At 42.7% G+C, this 16818-nt stretch overlaps 1 protein-coding gene and 1 long non-coding RNA gene across 5 annotated transcripts in view; one reads left to right on the top strand and one right to left on the bottom strand.

Annotated features, from left to right (window-relative positions):
- CSMD1 (CUB and Sushi multiple domains 1) overlaps positions 1-16818 on the bottom strand; it is a 956661-nt gene that overhangs the window by 277481 nt on the left and 662362 nt on the right. For all 4 annotated transcript variants that reach the window (XM_081856635.1, XM_081856636.1, XM_081856637.1 and 1 more), the window contains one exon: positions 5985-6109. In XM_081856635.1, coding sequence (XP_081712761.1) covers positions 5985-6109 — 125 coding nt within the window. The remainder of the gene's footprint in view (positions 1-5984; positions 6110-16818) is intronic.
- LOC309339509 lies at positions 6684-8969 on the top strand. Its single transcript, XR_014155427.1, has 3 exons — positions 6684-6755; positions 7198-7270; positions 8692-8969. It is a non-coding gene; the product is annotated as an uncharacterized lncRNA (long non-coding RNA).

Here is a 16818-nt window from a genome sequence, read left to right as displayed (position 1 = left end):
CTGTGCATTTCTATGCACGTGTTAGCTGAGCATTTGCATTCTTGATCACATTGCTTGGCTGAAGAACTGCACTGCAAAATTTGGAGGTGTGCAAAAATTCAGAGAAAGGCTGTAGTTCAGTTTGTGTATTGCTTCAGAAAGTGAAATGAGGTAGGTTTACCTTTCTATGCCAACTGAACCAAATTTCTCCCCCCTCTCTAACACCCACACACTTGTATTGCCTTTCCCCTGCTGGGGGGCCAGCCTTACAACCTACATTAGGGTAAGCACCAATCGGATGCTTTTTGGGTGGCGAGAGCGCAGTGCAGGTCACATGACTTGCCCAGGAGTGCATCCCGGAAGATGCGCATCCCGGTTTTTTATCTGAAAAAGTTGGATGGTATGCACTCTATAGTTCAGTGGGAACTAAGTGGAACCTTATAATCATAGAATTATAGAGTTGGAAGGGACTGTGAGGGTCATCTAGTCCCATCCCCCTGCAATGCAGGAATCTTTTGCTGCATTCAGACTCCACATTGTTCAGTTTTCCCAACATTTCCTTAACTGATAAGTTCCACATTTTATGTGACACTTCTGGAATTCCAGCAGAATCTAGTGGAAGTTTAGTGCTCATTTATATGTTAATTGCTTCCAGGAAAAAATATATCCATTTCCCACCCTGTTAGCCCAGAAAGTCATGGGAGTTTGGTGCCTGCCACTTTCACTGATCACACTTTGGGACGGCTTGTGCATTTGAGCCTGTGTGGTCGTAAAGTGGTACACAGTAATGATAACTGGGAGACAGAGAAGACCAAGGAGAAGGAAGGGGAATGATCTAAAGGCATTGAAGGACATTATAAGAAACAAAAGGTAGATCTTTCCAAATGGTAATTAGTCATAATGGAAACATAGAGGGAGGGATGAGAAGGCAGCTGTTATAGGGGGAAAGAAGTGCATGCAGAAGGAGCAGGAAGGACAGATAAAAGAAATTGGCAGTTTTGCAGGAACAAGCTATGAGTTGTGCGAAAGGGATAGAGAAACAACAGCTTAATAAAAAATACTTGAGTAAAAAATGGAGGTGTGGGGAGGAAGATAAATAGCCACCTTCAATGGATCAGCAAATTCTGCCTTGAATGGAGAGGCTGAATTACGAATTCCTTGCCACCAGGAAATCACTGTGTCAAAGAATTTACAATTTCCAAAGAGAGATTAGATCTCAATTAAAAATGATGGCACTGGTTACCAGTTCATCATGCCAAACTGCACCTCTGCCCATCACTTTTTGACTGGCTCTGCCCTTGAACCACTATTTTGTGACTGAATGGGCCTCAGTAATTTTCAGCTTTTTCAAATGTGCCCCGGGAGAGGAAAATTTGAGAATCCTCCATCTAAGAGATCTTACAGGGAAAGTCCATTAAAAAATGAGATCCATACATCTGTGTATCGAGGACAATGCTTTTACTTATGGCAAATGTTCCACTGCAGAGTTTGAATGAACAAGGAGAAGCATTTAACAAAGGCCAGTTTAAGTGTGAATCTTACAGATTCCCCAAAGTATACCATCATGGTGAATCATGTGATACCTAAAAAGGTAAAGGTAAAGAACCCCTGACAGTTAAGTTCAGTTGTGAACAATTCGAGTTGCTGCGCTAATCTCGCTTTACTGGCCAAGGGAGCCGGCGTTTGTCCGCATACAGTTTTTCCAGGTCATGTGGCCAGCATGACTAAGCTGCTTCTGGCAAACCAGAGCAGCGCACGGAAACACCGTTTACCTTCCTGCCAGAGCGGTACCGATATATCTACTTGTACTCTGATGTGCTTTCGAACTGCTAGGTTGGTAGGAGCTGGGACCGAGCAATGGGAGCTCACCCTGTCACGGAGATTCGAACCAGCGACCTTCCGATTGGCAAGCCCTGGACTCGGTGGTTTAGACCACTGCGTCCCCATATGATACGTAGCTGGGATCTATTTAAATGTGAATGCATATATTATCATAAACTGAAAATATGAGGTGATAAAAATGTGAGAAGTCTCAGTTATGCAAATGAGGCTGCAAGGTTATAATTAACAGCAATCTTACACCCATGTTTCCAACTGATGAATCTCATTTATTTTGTACAGTCATTTTGAAAAAAGGATACCAGCATCATGTTGCCATACTTAATCATTGATTACAGTGTGAAAGTTAGTACAGAACTACTTGATATGATTGCCATCCATTCTATATCAGTGCTGTACAGTGTACACTGCCAGCGGACTACACCATATGCTTCTTAAAACATCCATGAATTGAACAATTCGAAACAAATGGCAAATTATCCATGGCTTCATTCATTCACATGAGTTTTATAACTGGCAGCTACTCACACTGTGAAGCATTGTAATAGATATTTTTGTGCCGTTTGTAAAGTATACTCAATTAGAAAAAGCATCATGTCTATAATTACACAAAGTCGTGGCACTTGTTCAGGTGACAGCAAGATAGTAATATTGCTTCAATTTCCGTAAGTAATGAGCTGATGCCAAGAATCAATATTCTCCCTTGCAGTTTGTTTCCTTATAAGACCAAGAGGATGAATTAGATCAAGTCAGCTAATGCCCCTTCCGATCTTCAGGAGGAGGGGGGGTTGTGGGATCACGACCCCGCCCACACTCGCTCTCGCGAGGCTGGCGTCAGCCTCGCGAGGGACAGGGATTCCCCCAATTAGCATACCCTGTGGCGCCAGCCAATCGGCTGGCGGCAGGGGCGGGCCTTCGTGCCATGGTCATCCAGCTGGGCGAGAACGACTTGGCGTACAGGAAAGGGGTGGACCTGATATGGAACATTATCAATGACTTGGAATTGTTGAGGGCATCCCATGAAAACATTACAATAATTTGGTCATCTTTGCTGGAAAGGCGATGTTGGCGGGATGCAGAGAAACCCGTGGCTGTGAACAAAGCTAGGAGGATTGTGGAGCGCACGGTGGCTCGTAGAGTGGCCGCATGGGGCGGTCGGGTCATTCAGCACCCATGCATACGGTTTGACAAGGAAATGCTTTATCGCTGGGATGGCGTGCATCTATCTGATGCTGGCAATGATATTTGGTTGGCAGATACTTTTCAAGGCGTTAGGGATTGGTTACAGGTCTGAGGGTATTGGCGGCGAGCCGGCTTGCGGCTCGGTGGCGGTAGGCATTGGCCGGGGTATTATCATGCAGATGAGGTTGGGGGGGAGGAATGCCATCACCTCCCCCAATGCTTGAAGGGTAGTTCGTTAAAGGACTCCGAGGGGCGACGCCTCGTCCGAAACCTACGGAGGCTAGGGCCTAAAGCGCGCCCCCGAGCAGTAACCCCTCGGGGAGCGCCTAGGGATATGCATCTCGGGTGGCTCCCCCTGTTGGTGTTTAACCCTTCCCGGTCAGACCGGATAGTCGGTTAGGGCCAATGCCTAAAGCCAATACCCTTCTTTCCTGTAATCAATAAAGTTGTGGCCATTTTCGCCCATTAACCTAAAACTCTGTGTCCGTTGTCTTCATTTATTCCACCTGTGGGGGGGAGGGAATAGCCACACAATGCCCCTTCCGATCTTCAGGAGGAGGGGGGGCTGTGGGATCACGACCCCGCCCACACTCGCTCTCGCGAGGCTGGCGTCAGCCTCGCGAGGGACAGGGATTCCCCCAATTAGCATACCCTGTGGCGCCAGCCAATCGGCTGGCGGCAGGGGCGGGCCTTCGTAGGGGCCACTTAAGGTCAGGGCAGCCCCTGGCTCGCCCCCTTTCTTCCCTGGAGACGATGCGGTTTCCCACCCACCCGCCCTTTAGGTTTTGCCACTGACCTTGCTATGGGCTTCGGCTGGTCGCCGCAAGGGGCCTGGTAGGAGTTTTTCCATTTGGCTAATTGGCTGGTTTTGTGAGCCACTTGGTTTTTTCGCCTACCTCGTAGCAAATCGTCACAACTCCCTCGGTTTTGGCGGTAGGCATTGGCCGGGGTATTATCATGCAGATGAGGTTGGGGGGGAGGAATGCCATCACCTCCCCCAATGCTTGAAGGGTAGTTCGTTAAAGGACTCCGAGGGGCGACGCCTCGTCCGAAACCTACGGAGGCTAGGGCCTAAAGCGCGCCCCCGAGCGGTAACCCCTCGGGGAGCGCCTAGGGATATGCATCTCGGGTGGCTCCCCCTGTTGGTGTTTAACCCTTCCCGGTCAGACCGGATAGTCGGTTAGGGCCAATGCCTAAAGCCAATACCCTTCTTTCCTGTAATCAATAAAGTTGTGGCCATTTTCGCCCATTAACCTAAAACTCTGTGTCCGTTGTCTTCATTTATTCCACCTGTGGGGGGGAGGGAATAGCCACACAATTACTTAAAGTGTTAGTGATCCTTCAGTGAAGATCAAAGTTGTAAAATAGTACTTATCTATGATTTACATGGTAGAAACATATTTTTTTCCCTAAGTATAGCCTAAAAGAAAGTCAGAATGGATTAATTTTAAATTTTGGCATATTGTAACAGTTGTAATTATGAATATTGTCTTAGAACTGAAACACAGTAATTACTGACTGATAGAAGATAGATCTTCCCTCTGAAGAACTGCATGATGCATCTCACTATATGGATAATATATGGATGCTGGTGTGTTGGTGACCACACTCCTGGAGTAATAGAATGCATTCTATATGGTGTTTTCCTTGAAAGTGTTCCAGAAGCTACAGCTGTGCAGAATGCTGTGGCCAAGTTGTTGAGAGCACCCGGGTGTACATATTTTACACCTATATTAAAGGCATCACACTGCTGACAGTCAGTCCCCCAGCCACATTCAAGATGTTGTTACCACCATTCAAATCTGTGAATAACTTAGTTGTAGGTTGCCTGAAAGAATGCCTATCCCCATATAGCCCTGTAATATCACTTGGTTCACCTGGGAAAATTTTACTCATAGCCCCGTAGAATTTTCTGTCACTGACACTGCACTCTGGAATGCCGTTCCCCTCTGCCTTCCATAAAGCATCATCAATGGGTTCCTTCAGATGCCTCGTAAAGGCAAGTCTTTTCCTCACCCATAAGATTAGACCCCATTCTTACTGAATTCCTGTTTTTAATCTGTTCTTAGAATGCTGTTTTATGGGGGGGGAGGCTATTAAACGATACTGTTTAATTGTTTTTATGCTGTATTTTTTTTTTGTAAAACACTTAAGAGACTTTTAAATATTAAGCAGTTTAGAAATGCTTTTAAATAAACAACAAACAAACAAAAGTCAAACTAAATATCGTGCTCAGAATTCTTTTTAAAGTGCTTGGACTCAAAAAGTCTTTGACACAATCTCAGTGTATTATTAGTACATTCTTGAGACTTGGACATGAGAAACCATTGCAGCTCGAGAAATTTGGACTTTCTTTACTGTTTCCTTTTTTCTTCTTCTGAAAGATCTTTAGTCATGCTTTGCCACTAAATATAAATACATGTATTCCTACCCTGCTTCCCAAAATCCAGTCTACATGCTCTAGAATTAGACTGCAATTCCCATTGTCCTTAGCCACAGGCCATGCTCACTAGGGCTGATGGGATCTGCTCCAGAAGTACAAAAGTGTAGCCAAAACAAAGATGAACTGAAAAAATAGGCAGCAAATGACATACAGAAGGCCTGTAGATCTGTTTAGCAAAGTATATACTGAATATGGAAAGGGGCACTAGAATCACTTCCTCTTTGGTTTAACATCTACGTGGAGCAGACATGTGCATGACCTTTGTCGCTCAAAATGTGTGTGTCTGGAAAGATTATGCATATCACATATGTGTCTTTGGCCCATACATAGACATTCTGGGCAAACAGCCCTGCAAACCTTCACAGTTCAAGTTTACATACTTTGCCAAACATGTCCATAACCTTAAAGGATGTTCAAAATAATAGAGAACCCAGATGAAGAGCAAGATTGGATAAGACCATTCATTCAATTTATGACACACTTCAACTGGCATGAGTAATTGCAGTGCCCTAGCCTATTCCCTCCAATGAACACTACTCACCACGGCATGTTGGCCTATGGTCACTCCAAGCAGCCAGTGTATCTGTCACCTTTTGACAAGTGATGCTTTTTGTACCTTGGAGCACATAATTGTCTTCACAGCTGAACTGAACACTAGCACCGACCCTGGGGAAAGGATTTAACAATACAGACAAGTTTCAGCTTTAGGTCAGTATACACTTAAGCTTCATTACACAAACTAAACATTATTGTTGAACTCACTGGTAGGCATACAACCAATTTCATTTGTCGTTTGATATACTTTGTAAGGGAAGTGTCCAGCTTGTTAATAGTATCAGCTAGGAGGAATATAGGCTGCTTATAAATTGGAAGAAAGAAGGCAAGAAAACGGCAACAGACACACACGAAGTAAACATATTGCTATGCTATAACATACCCAGTTAGCAGAGATCCTTTTCATGGCAGCATTGCCTATGACTCAAGACAGAAGTCCTGAGAAACACATTGGCACAGTGTTAAATTGGCACAATACAATGAATGGAAAGTGAAGTATGATTGTAGGCTGGATTGCCACTGCCTGGCATTAGGAAAGGTGTTGTGAGCTTGAAATAGCTGCATAGCCAGGAGAGCTTTAGCAGGCCAAACCTTGCTGTATAAAAATCTGAACAAATAACGCGGTGCTGTCTGATGCTGCAAAAGTGGCTGCTTTTCACTCGCAGAGGGAACATCTTCTAAGGAATTGCTTTTTCAAGCATTTTGGCTGTAACAATTACATTCACATTTATCTGAGACTCCTGGCTGGGTTGGAAAGGTATACATTTGAAATAAAGATAAATACGTAAATGATAAATGAAATAAAGAAATGCAGTGGAAGGAAACTGGGTAAAAATCTTATTTTTTATTTTATTTTTAAATCTAAATTAAAAGGGCAGCACATCTCTGCTGCAAGGCTACATTTACCCTCCTTTCACATCAAGTCATTACTCTTAAATCCTACTAGACTGCAGGTGTTGGGCACTGAGCATCCCACATGCAGAACTCCTATGTCTTTTGCCTAGATATTCATTAGATCACTATAGCAACAGGTCCCCAGTCCTTCATTTGCTTCTCTACTTTTTCTGAACACTGATAGAGTTGGGGACGCCAACAATTTTGTTTCCAAAAGCAAAATGTGACATATTTCTAGTAGCATATATTTTTTCCAAATATAGCAGCAGGTTTCTGAACTTCTTCAACTTTTCCTTTTGGATCAGTGGAAAGAGTTGCCTGTTTCACACAGTGGGGAAGACTGTGAAATGGCATGGCACCGTATGATGCAGCAAGCAGGTCAGCATCATTTTGAATGAAGAATGTAGACGAGCAATAGCCCCGGCTGCATAGAACTGCCTTCAAAGGACAAGGAAACACCATCAAATGTCAACTGGTGCTGGGAGAACAGGGAGCAGTAAAAATGCCCCCCTTTCAACCTTGTGGAATGAAGTAAATGATAACTCCAAGCTAAATTGTTCTTAGGCATATTTTGGAAGTTTGGGAAGAGGATGCAGTGGTACCTCGGGATGTGAACAGGATCCGTTCCGGAGCCCTGTTCGCATCCCGAACAAAACACAAGACGCGTCTGCGTGTGCCACGTTTCGCCGCTTCTGTGCATGACGACATTTTGACGGTCTGCGCATGCGCGAGTGGCGAAACCCGAAAGTAACGAACTCCGTTACTTCCGGGTCGCCGCGGAGCACAACCCGAAAGCCCTCAACCTGAAGCGTATTTATCCCGAGGTGTGACTGTACTTCAAAAGCTTTTTTATTTTTCAAAATGCTTTTAAAAATAAACTTTTAAAACAATTTTAAAAAGGAAAAAGAAATTGTTATATTCCATTTTCATTAGCAGTTATGGGTTGGATGCAGAGATCTCCTAGAGCACAATATACATCAGGAGGCTTCGTTAATCAAAATAGACTATACACTTCCAGAGTTAATGCTAAATACATTACTTCTGGTAAATGAGCCAACATAGCCATGAAAATTTGTGTCCTGGGCTTTTCAGACTCATCTACCCATATACTATCTGAAACCAAAGGGGTGCACTGGTTGCGAGATGTGATTTTTTTTTCAGCTCTCGTACCCCACTAGTCAGACGTGTATCACACTTGCCTGTGAAATGCAATAAACAAATTGGGCAGGTATGCCTATGGAAAACAACAATGATGCTCCAAATCCTTTATTACTATCACAACAAGCAATATTAGCAAGTGTTGTGATAGCTCTTTATATTGTTTCTTTAAAATATTAGACAGTATGAGCACCAGGGGATGATATAACTAAGGGTAAAAAAATATGATAGACACAAATAATAAAAATTCTTAGTTTGATAAATGTAAGAATATGCTGAAGATCAAACAGGATTTATCCTTGCCCGAAATTCATTGTTTCAAAGGCTTATGTTCTTCTGTGCCCTTAAGTACAACAATTTGTGAAGCAGTAGGCAATCCCTAATACTACACCAAAGAGCTCAAAGTTGATTACTATGAATTATAGACTAGAAAACTAATAAAGAATTAGAGCAACAGGTGTTCATTCAAGGCATCAGTCATCAGCACACAGAAGCAGCAGAACTGCTGTTTACAGACAGACAGTACCTGAAGAGGCCCCATGTTCCCAGGAAGGAGTTGGGGGCAGAAACCAAGAACAAAGACTTCTCAGTGACCTTTCATACAATGATGTGAAATGAACAGTGATTTTTTTCCCCTGCAGCTCATTATCAACAACTGGCAATTAGAAAATCTGCTTTAGTATCAAGCTACAAAAGTTAACATTATAGGAGCAGGGATGAATAAACTTCACACTTTAGTGTATTCAGCCTAAAGGTAGACCCTGTGCTGTTGCGTTTGATCTTATCTGCTCCGTTTTCATAATAATTTGTAACCCAACAAATTGGAGCTTTCATTTGCTGTGTAGACTGCATAAGGTGTTGTCCATCTCTTGTTCACTCTCCTTTCTAGAATCAAAGAGTTGCTAGTTTTGTTTTGTTTTAAAACATGGAACAATGATTAGAGGAGCTAGTTTTGGGGCAAAATAGCAGCAACAATCTCCCAGAAAAATGCCTGCAGAGTTCACTGTGTTACCTTGTTGGATATTAAGGAATATGATGTATTATAAGAGGAGATGGGGCCAAACACCTTCAAGATTCTCTATGTTTGATGGCAGGTCAGTTTGCTCGTGTTCAGAACTCTCTTCTGCAGCCAATAGTCAAAGAAAATGTTATGCAAAAGTGAATTATTTATAAATCCCAAGGTTTTACCAAGTGAGGAACAGAGAAAACAGTGAATGCACATTAGCTGGTGATGGTTGTGGTGCTGTGTGTATGTATGCACACATGAACCAAAAAGAAAGTGACTGAAAGGCAACTCTGAAATCTGGATTGTATGAACAGGTGGAAATAGAGCAAGGTGTTGTGCTTCGAGCCCCAAAACCCATTCCCCATGGAAATAAAGACACAGGGGAGACAGAATTTAGTTTAAATGTTAATGGACAAATTTTGGCCACAACTTTATTAAAATACACAAATGTGACTGGTATTGGTTAAGGCATTAGTATCTGTCAGAGCTAAACTATATCTGGCTCCTGTCCCACCCTGCAGGAAGCCTGGAAGGGTAAACAACCAGCAGGGGGAATTCCATCAATGTATATAGACTGGTGCTCACCCCTGGGATTCCCAGGGATCCTGGCATGGCCCTAGCCCATCTCCAGGATTCGGGCGAGATCCAGACCCTTGGATTCCTTTAACGGAATACCCTACTCATTGGAGGGGCAGGTGATGGCCACACCTCCCCTCCCCACACTCCGCTAAACCAATGCCTAACCGCCAAACCTTACCAAGTTGTGACGATTGCTAAGAGGTAGGCGAATACCAAGTGGCCACAGCCAATCTGCCACATTGGGAAAAATTCCTACCTGGCCCCCATTCCAAAACAGGTGACCAACCAAAGTCTAAAGCAAGGCCAAACATGACCTAATTAATGGGTGAGCAGGTGTTCGGCAGCGCAAAGCAAAAGGAGGTCCCTACGTCGTGCTGCCAAATAAATACCCCCAATCTTGCCACGCTGCTGATTGGCTAAAGGCCATTGGCATAACTTTGTCACCACCGGCTTGGAGCAAGGCAAGCCCTGCCCACAAGCCGGTTAGGGAAGAGTTTCAGGGCCGAGCACAACATGGACCCTCTGTTAGGAGGATCCAACTTTCTAAATATATGCAGAGCACATTCCTTTACAAGTTTAGACATCCCTCAGGCAAGGTGGATTTTGAAGAAGGAATCGTCACAAATTATGTACCTACATTTTATGGAAAACAATACGTAGTGCTGAGATTTAGGTTGTCTGTTTAAAAAAACTGACACACTGAATTCAGTGTAATAGGACTGCAGCCTTGGTATTAGATTGATATCATTGCTATTAAAAAGAAAAAGTGAACAACTATATGTAATGGCAAAGGGCTGAGTAGCAGTTTAGCTGTCATTGCACCATAAAATTTGAATTGCATTATTAGTTTTGAACCCATGGGGAGGCAATCTCCCAGGTAAAGTGACAGGAGCAAGGCAAAAGAGAGAAGGGGAAGGGGGAGAACGACACCAGATGAAAACCATTCTTTAATTTTAAATGTTTAAATGCTAAAATCACAATAGAGACAAAAAGGCATTGAAACGTCCAAGTCCAAGTCATTATATTTTAAACTACAAGACCTTTACAAAGAACTTGTCAGTACTGAATCAGCAGTGGTTAGACTGACTTTAAAATGAACTTTCTTCCTTTTCCATCAATTTCATTCACTAAATATATTTCTCCAGACTTGGAGAGCCTTTGAATAATGTGCCTGCTCATGTATTGCAATTCAGCCTAATAGTCACAGTCATTATTCTCCTGACAAGTGCAATAGCATTTTTTTCTAGAGTCTTTACTTGAACTTATGAAAACAAATCATTGCCTTAGTCATGCACTCCAGAAAATATTTCATTTTTTAAAAAACAAAAAAAGTGTAAAAAAAAAAATAGTACCTCATTCTTGAGAATAGTGGAAACTAGAGCCTGCCATGCTTTCAAAACAAATTACTGCAGCATTTGTTGTTGTTGTTGTTTTTAAATATGAATGCTTTTGTTAACATAGTCCATGAAAGACTAGCGTGGATATTTTTTTCAGGTGCAAAGGAAGCTAAAAAGACAACCATTTCCCTTTTGGTTGTATCTTAACAGCAAGGACTGCAAATGACGTTCAGCTAGATGGAGTGCTAAGGAACAGACTCAGATAGGATGCTTCTATGTGACTCCCATTAATAAACTGTGCAGGAGGAACATTTAGAGCCTTCCTTAGTTTTGTATATATTTCTACCTCACTGAGAAGTGGCATTATGTGCTTGGAAAATAAATAAAAATGCTCACAGGAAGGTGATTCTTCCAAACAGGTTAGTTTGAGTCATGGCATTAATGAAAATCATTCCCCTTTCAAAGGTCCAGAGATTGGGGTTGATGGTGAACTATTTCCATTTTGGGAGATGAACATTTCCCATCATCCCTAGTAGGAAATGCCCATGTGTTCTATGATACAAGGCAGAAGGAGGCACTAACCTTTCAATGCTCTGCAAGGGTCCTCAGTTATCTAACAAGGCATGGGGAAAGCAGCAACCTAGATGAAGCCGCTATTGGAAGCAGTTACTCTTCCTCCACCCCATCCTGGTCCTCAAATAAAGCATTCCCCACCTTGGAGGCTGAATATGGTGCCATGATGGGGCGAGGGGATTTGCTCTCCATCATGCATCCACCAAGAGGTGTCTATGTTCCAGTGGGGGGGGGGTGCTAGACGAGGATCACTTCAGTTAAGTTGGGGGGGCATAACTAATGTTCCGCTTACCCACCCCTAGTAAGTTTTTGTGCCTGCCCATTCATCTTTAGGTTTTATGGGCAGACGGAAGATAAAAGCAAACATAGCTTCTAATAATGTCTAGTAGTTTAAGGCTACAAATGTATCTTTTGGATGCTTTGATTGAAAACATGTCTTAGTGTTATGGACCAATTCGTTTCAGTATATTTGACAAAAGGAGTCCAAAGGCTACATCTTGATTCGATGCACTTTTCCCTTCTGCTTGTTGTAGCTGAACAGTTTCTAGCAGTTACTTGAAATTTATTCACCAGAATCCTCAAGATTCTATCAGACGAATAAGTGACATGAGCTGGAAATTTTTGCTTCAAGAAACAAAATCAAATTGATCATTTAAATATCTTTAGCTAATTGCAAAAGCAGTAGACCAGTCCATCCCATAGCCAGATGTTGCCATTATGTGATGTAAACACAGTGTAATGTAATGAGACAGCCATTCTTCTCAACTGATATAAGATTCTGACAACACTGGCGATGCTTTCAAACTTGGATGCATGAACAAATCTATTTTGTTTCAAGCATAATGAGAGCCAAGAGATATTTTTCTGCCTCTATAGTTGAATGCATTATAATGCATGTATAGGAAATGTGTGTTCAATGCAGCTTACTCCTTAGCAAGCATGAAGAGAACTGGACTGCCTGAGTATTTTTTTAAAAATAATAATAATAATTCCAGGCTACTGTAATGATCAGCAGTACCAGAGCAATATTTTTACTTAAACCATAAAGCACAGCATTACACTTTCTTGTTCCTGTCCTCCTTGTAAAATAGGACTAGGAGTAAAGAATGATCAGATAATCCCATATGAAGGTGTCAGGGAAGTTATGAAAATGATATGGGCAATATGAGCATCTGGCTTAGAGTAGGAATGCAATCATATACATGTCTTTTCCAAAATCCCATGAAGTTAAATGGGTCAGACTCCCAGTTAAGTTTATAAAACAAGGGTGAAGACCCTATGGTCCAGCAGTTTGTGTTGGACTCAAACTTCCAGCCAACCAATTTTAGCAAGGAATGTAAAAAACAACAACACCAAAACACAGAACCAGTATAAGACTGCAGAGCAATACAAAATATAGGAGAAACAATAACCCAACACAAGCAAGCAGTAGCAGTAAGTTACAAAGGAAGAAAATCAACAACTAATGCATGAGTCATTATTTATCAAGCAGGTGATTTCAATAACAATCAGAAGTTTTTATACTGAGGGATACTGAAATACGTACTTAACCTAGTAACAGCAACAAATATTATGAAATTTCATGATGAACAAACCTACAAAACCCAGAAGTGACTGGAGGGAGAAGCAGTCGGAACAACTGCAGAGCAGGTAAACCTTTGCCATCTCTTCCTGCTTTGCATTAAATGCTGCTGTCCTGCTCTTCATGCAGAGAGAGGATCACCCCTTGAAAAGAACCACTCCCTCACTTATTTGCAGCAACTGACCTTGATCCAGGGCTGGGTGCAGAGCACTCCCCCCCCCCTTTTTTTTTAATGTGTCTGACTTCTGAAATACAGAGGGACCAGTGTTTGAAGTTTTTATCTGATGATTAGTGGACCAGAGTAGTGTCTTGTTTATTGTTAGGGGGTTTTTTTTGTAAATTTTATTTTTCATAGTGTAACAATAGCAGTTCCAAAGCAGCTCAAAAAAACAAAACAAAACAGTCACAGTGTGTTGAATGTTTATTGGTAGCGTGCTGCCAAAGTTTTCTGTCACTGTTAATGGAGCTACGTGTGTGTTTGAATATATGGTATGGCTATTGTATTTATATATACATTTTCCAATGTAAGCGCTTATCGAGCATTAATCCTGTTATGTATATGTGTAGGTTATATGACATTGCCACTCCACAGGTGTTATTCTGCACTTTCTGATGCAGTTTCCCCTGGATTTTTGTACTGGGCTTTTTGTAGCTTGAAAAGCAACAGGATAACTGTAAGAAAGAAGCACAATTTTGTGTGAGTAATCAGGCCACCTGGAAGCACCCCGAGTCATACTGACTTGTTCCACTCACTTCAACCAGTCCTCCGGTATTGCCTGTGGTAAGAATCACAATCTCATGAAAGACCATCCCCTGTGTTTCTTTGTAAGACATTGTTCCAAATATGGCTACTTCCAGGGATCCATGCTGAGATGCAATGGGCAACCTTCTCCAAAGGTAAGTAGTATTTCAGCCTTGCAAATGACCGAATTATAGAATAAGAGCTGATGGAGGAATGAGGCAGAGTGGTTCAGTAGAACCTGATTTCATAGAATCATAGAGTCATAGAATCATAGAGTTGGAAGAGACCACAAGGGCCATCGAGTCCAACCATTTAAAGGAGGTGATGCTGGAACTTGATGCAGCTGCAGGGAGCAGCTTTCCCTGTGGGGTGGCTAATTAGGTCTCATATAAACCCTTCATTATTTATGTTCCAGGGCACAGTAGCAATTCTATGGAACATATGAAGATGCTTTAGATAGCTGGCTAAGTGCTGCTTTTGTTAACTTGTCAGCAGCTCAGAGCGTCTCAGGCAGAAGTCTTTATCATCATCTGAGATGATCTGAGGGTGCCAGGAACTGAACTTGTGACCTCCTGCATGCAAACCATGTGCTCTGCCATTGATTTGTGATCTGTTCTCATTTGCTCTCACACTGGTTTGCTCCAACACATATCTTTAGCACCTGGGAAGAGGATATGGGTTTTATAATTTCCCTTTGCCCTATATGCCAACACTCCACATACATAGGAAAAGTGGAAGACACTACAGAAGTTGGTAACATCTCTGTTGGTGAAACTGTCCTTTTTTCCAGCTTATGAAATTATTTCGTCTTATCCAAATTACCTCTTCTCCCTTCCTGCTGAAGGAGTGATTTCTAGCTTTTTGAAGAAAACTGTTTGATTAAAAAGACTGTTCTATTTTCCTGCTTAGCAGGATGAATAAAGAAAGTTGCAACTCGTCAAATCTGCCTTTGAGGCATTGTGATTGCAACAAAATAAATTGGCAAGATGCAGGTAGGAAATTGAAAGAGTTTCCCCAAATTTACAGAAATATACATAGGTAGAACAAATGTTACATACACCATTACAGTGGTACCTCGGGTTACAGACTCTGCTAACCCAGAAATATCACCTCAGGTTAAGAACTTTGCTTTAGGATGAGAACAGAAATTGTGCGGGGGCGGGGGGAGGCCTCATTAGCTAAAGTGGTACGTCAGGTTAAGAACAATTTCAGGTTAAGAACAGACTTCCGGAATAAATTAAGTTCTTAACCCGAGATACCACTGTACTGGTTTTCCAAAAGAAAGAGAGGGAGAGAAAGAACTTTTGACTTGATAAAATAGATTATTCCCCCCACCATGACTTCCAGAATGAAATTAAATGTAGGAAAAGGGATGTTTTAAACCAGGAATGGGGATCCTACTGTTCGTACTTCAACTTCCATCATCCCTGACCATTGGCTATGCTGTCTGGAGCTGATGGGAGGTGGAATCTGGCAACATTTGGAGGACCGCAGTTTCCCAATCCCTGGTTTAAATCCCCAGGTAGAACCATTTTGAGACCCAGTTCCTAATTCAATATTTCTCTCCTGCTTGGCAGTGCCATTATTATTACATTGCTCCACATCCATTACTAAGGCTGTTGGGTTTTATGCATGTTCCCATAGCAGAGTCGGCAATTGCAGCAAGTGCCTTGGTAGGTGCACAGCTTTTCTATGTATGTCATACTTCAAAGCAGCATATCTGATATTATATGAATCACCACCACCCTATGTAGTTCAGCAATGTAGGCACTTTATTTTAATAGGGGGTATCATGGCATGCAAAATATTGTTCAAAGCATGCAATATAGGATTCTAGAATAATACTCGTTTATTATCTAGTCATAAAACCATCGCAAAGCAAATGCTCCCAACCCCCTCCAACCCTTTGACTTATGGCTCTGAATAGGACATAATTAACGGGACACTATTCCAGTCTGGAATTGTGTACACGCTATTCACCAACAGATGCAGCTTAATTCATCCAGGTATTGTTATGATGTAATTATTGACCCTAGGAAAAAGTTATAGGAGCTGTCATTCCTTCAATGCCCCAAGAGTTGCAGTTTTGGACATGCTACTATTTTTGTAAGATGGTTAGACAGCCAAACTGTTACCCACCCTTCATAGTAAGGTCTGGGAAGCAGACAGGCAACCCTTGAAGCTGTTTCAGGGTAAATGTCCCAGCCAATCTCTGGGCTGCTGAATTCTGCACAAGTTGCAACCTCTGGACTGCCTTCAAGCAAAGTGCCATACAGAGCCAATTGCAATAGTCTAATCTGTAGGCTACCAGAACCATTATAATGTAAGTAAAGGTAAAGGTAAAGGTACCCCTGCCCGTATGGGCCAGTTGTGACCGACTCTGGGGTTGCGTGCTCATCTCGCTTAAGAGGCCGGGAGCCAGCGCTGTCCGAAGACACTTCCGGGTCACGTGGCCAGCGTGACGAAGCTGCTCTGGCGAGCCAGCACCAGCGCAGCACACGGAAACGCCGTTTACTTTCCCGCTATAAAGCGGTACCTATTTATCTACTTGCACTTAGGGGTGCTTTCGAACTGCTAGGTGGGCAGGAGCTGGGACCGAACGACGGGAGATCACCCCGCCGCAGGGATTCGAACCGCCAAACATACGATCGGCAAGTCCTAGGCACTGAGGTTTGACCCACAGCGCCACCCGCGTCCCACATAATGTAAGTACCCTTGGGCTAAGAGAAATGCATAGCAAACATGTGTATGGAGACATTCTAAATGACTGCAGCATATTTGCAGCCTGGCATCAATACAGAGAAGTCAAGGAAGATGCCTGTGCGCAGAATCTCCCATGTGAACACGGCACAGTGGAGATCTTGCTCACATGCAATTGCCTGTTCACTTTGAGATCCACCAGGGGCAAGTCCATGTGGGGAGGTGCCCTAACCCCCAAGTTACTGCATC

This window comes from Podarcis erhardii (assembly GCF_964252035.2).
Source record: "Podarcis erhardii genome assembly, chromosome: 3".
Lineage (NCBI taxonomy): Eukaryota > Metazoa > Chordata > Lepidosauria > Squamata > Lacertidae > Podarcis > Podarcis erhardii.
The sequence above is the reverse complement of the archived record's forward strand: the minus strand, read 5'-3'. Positions and strand labels throughout refer to the sequence as shown.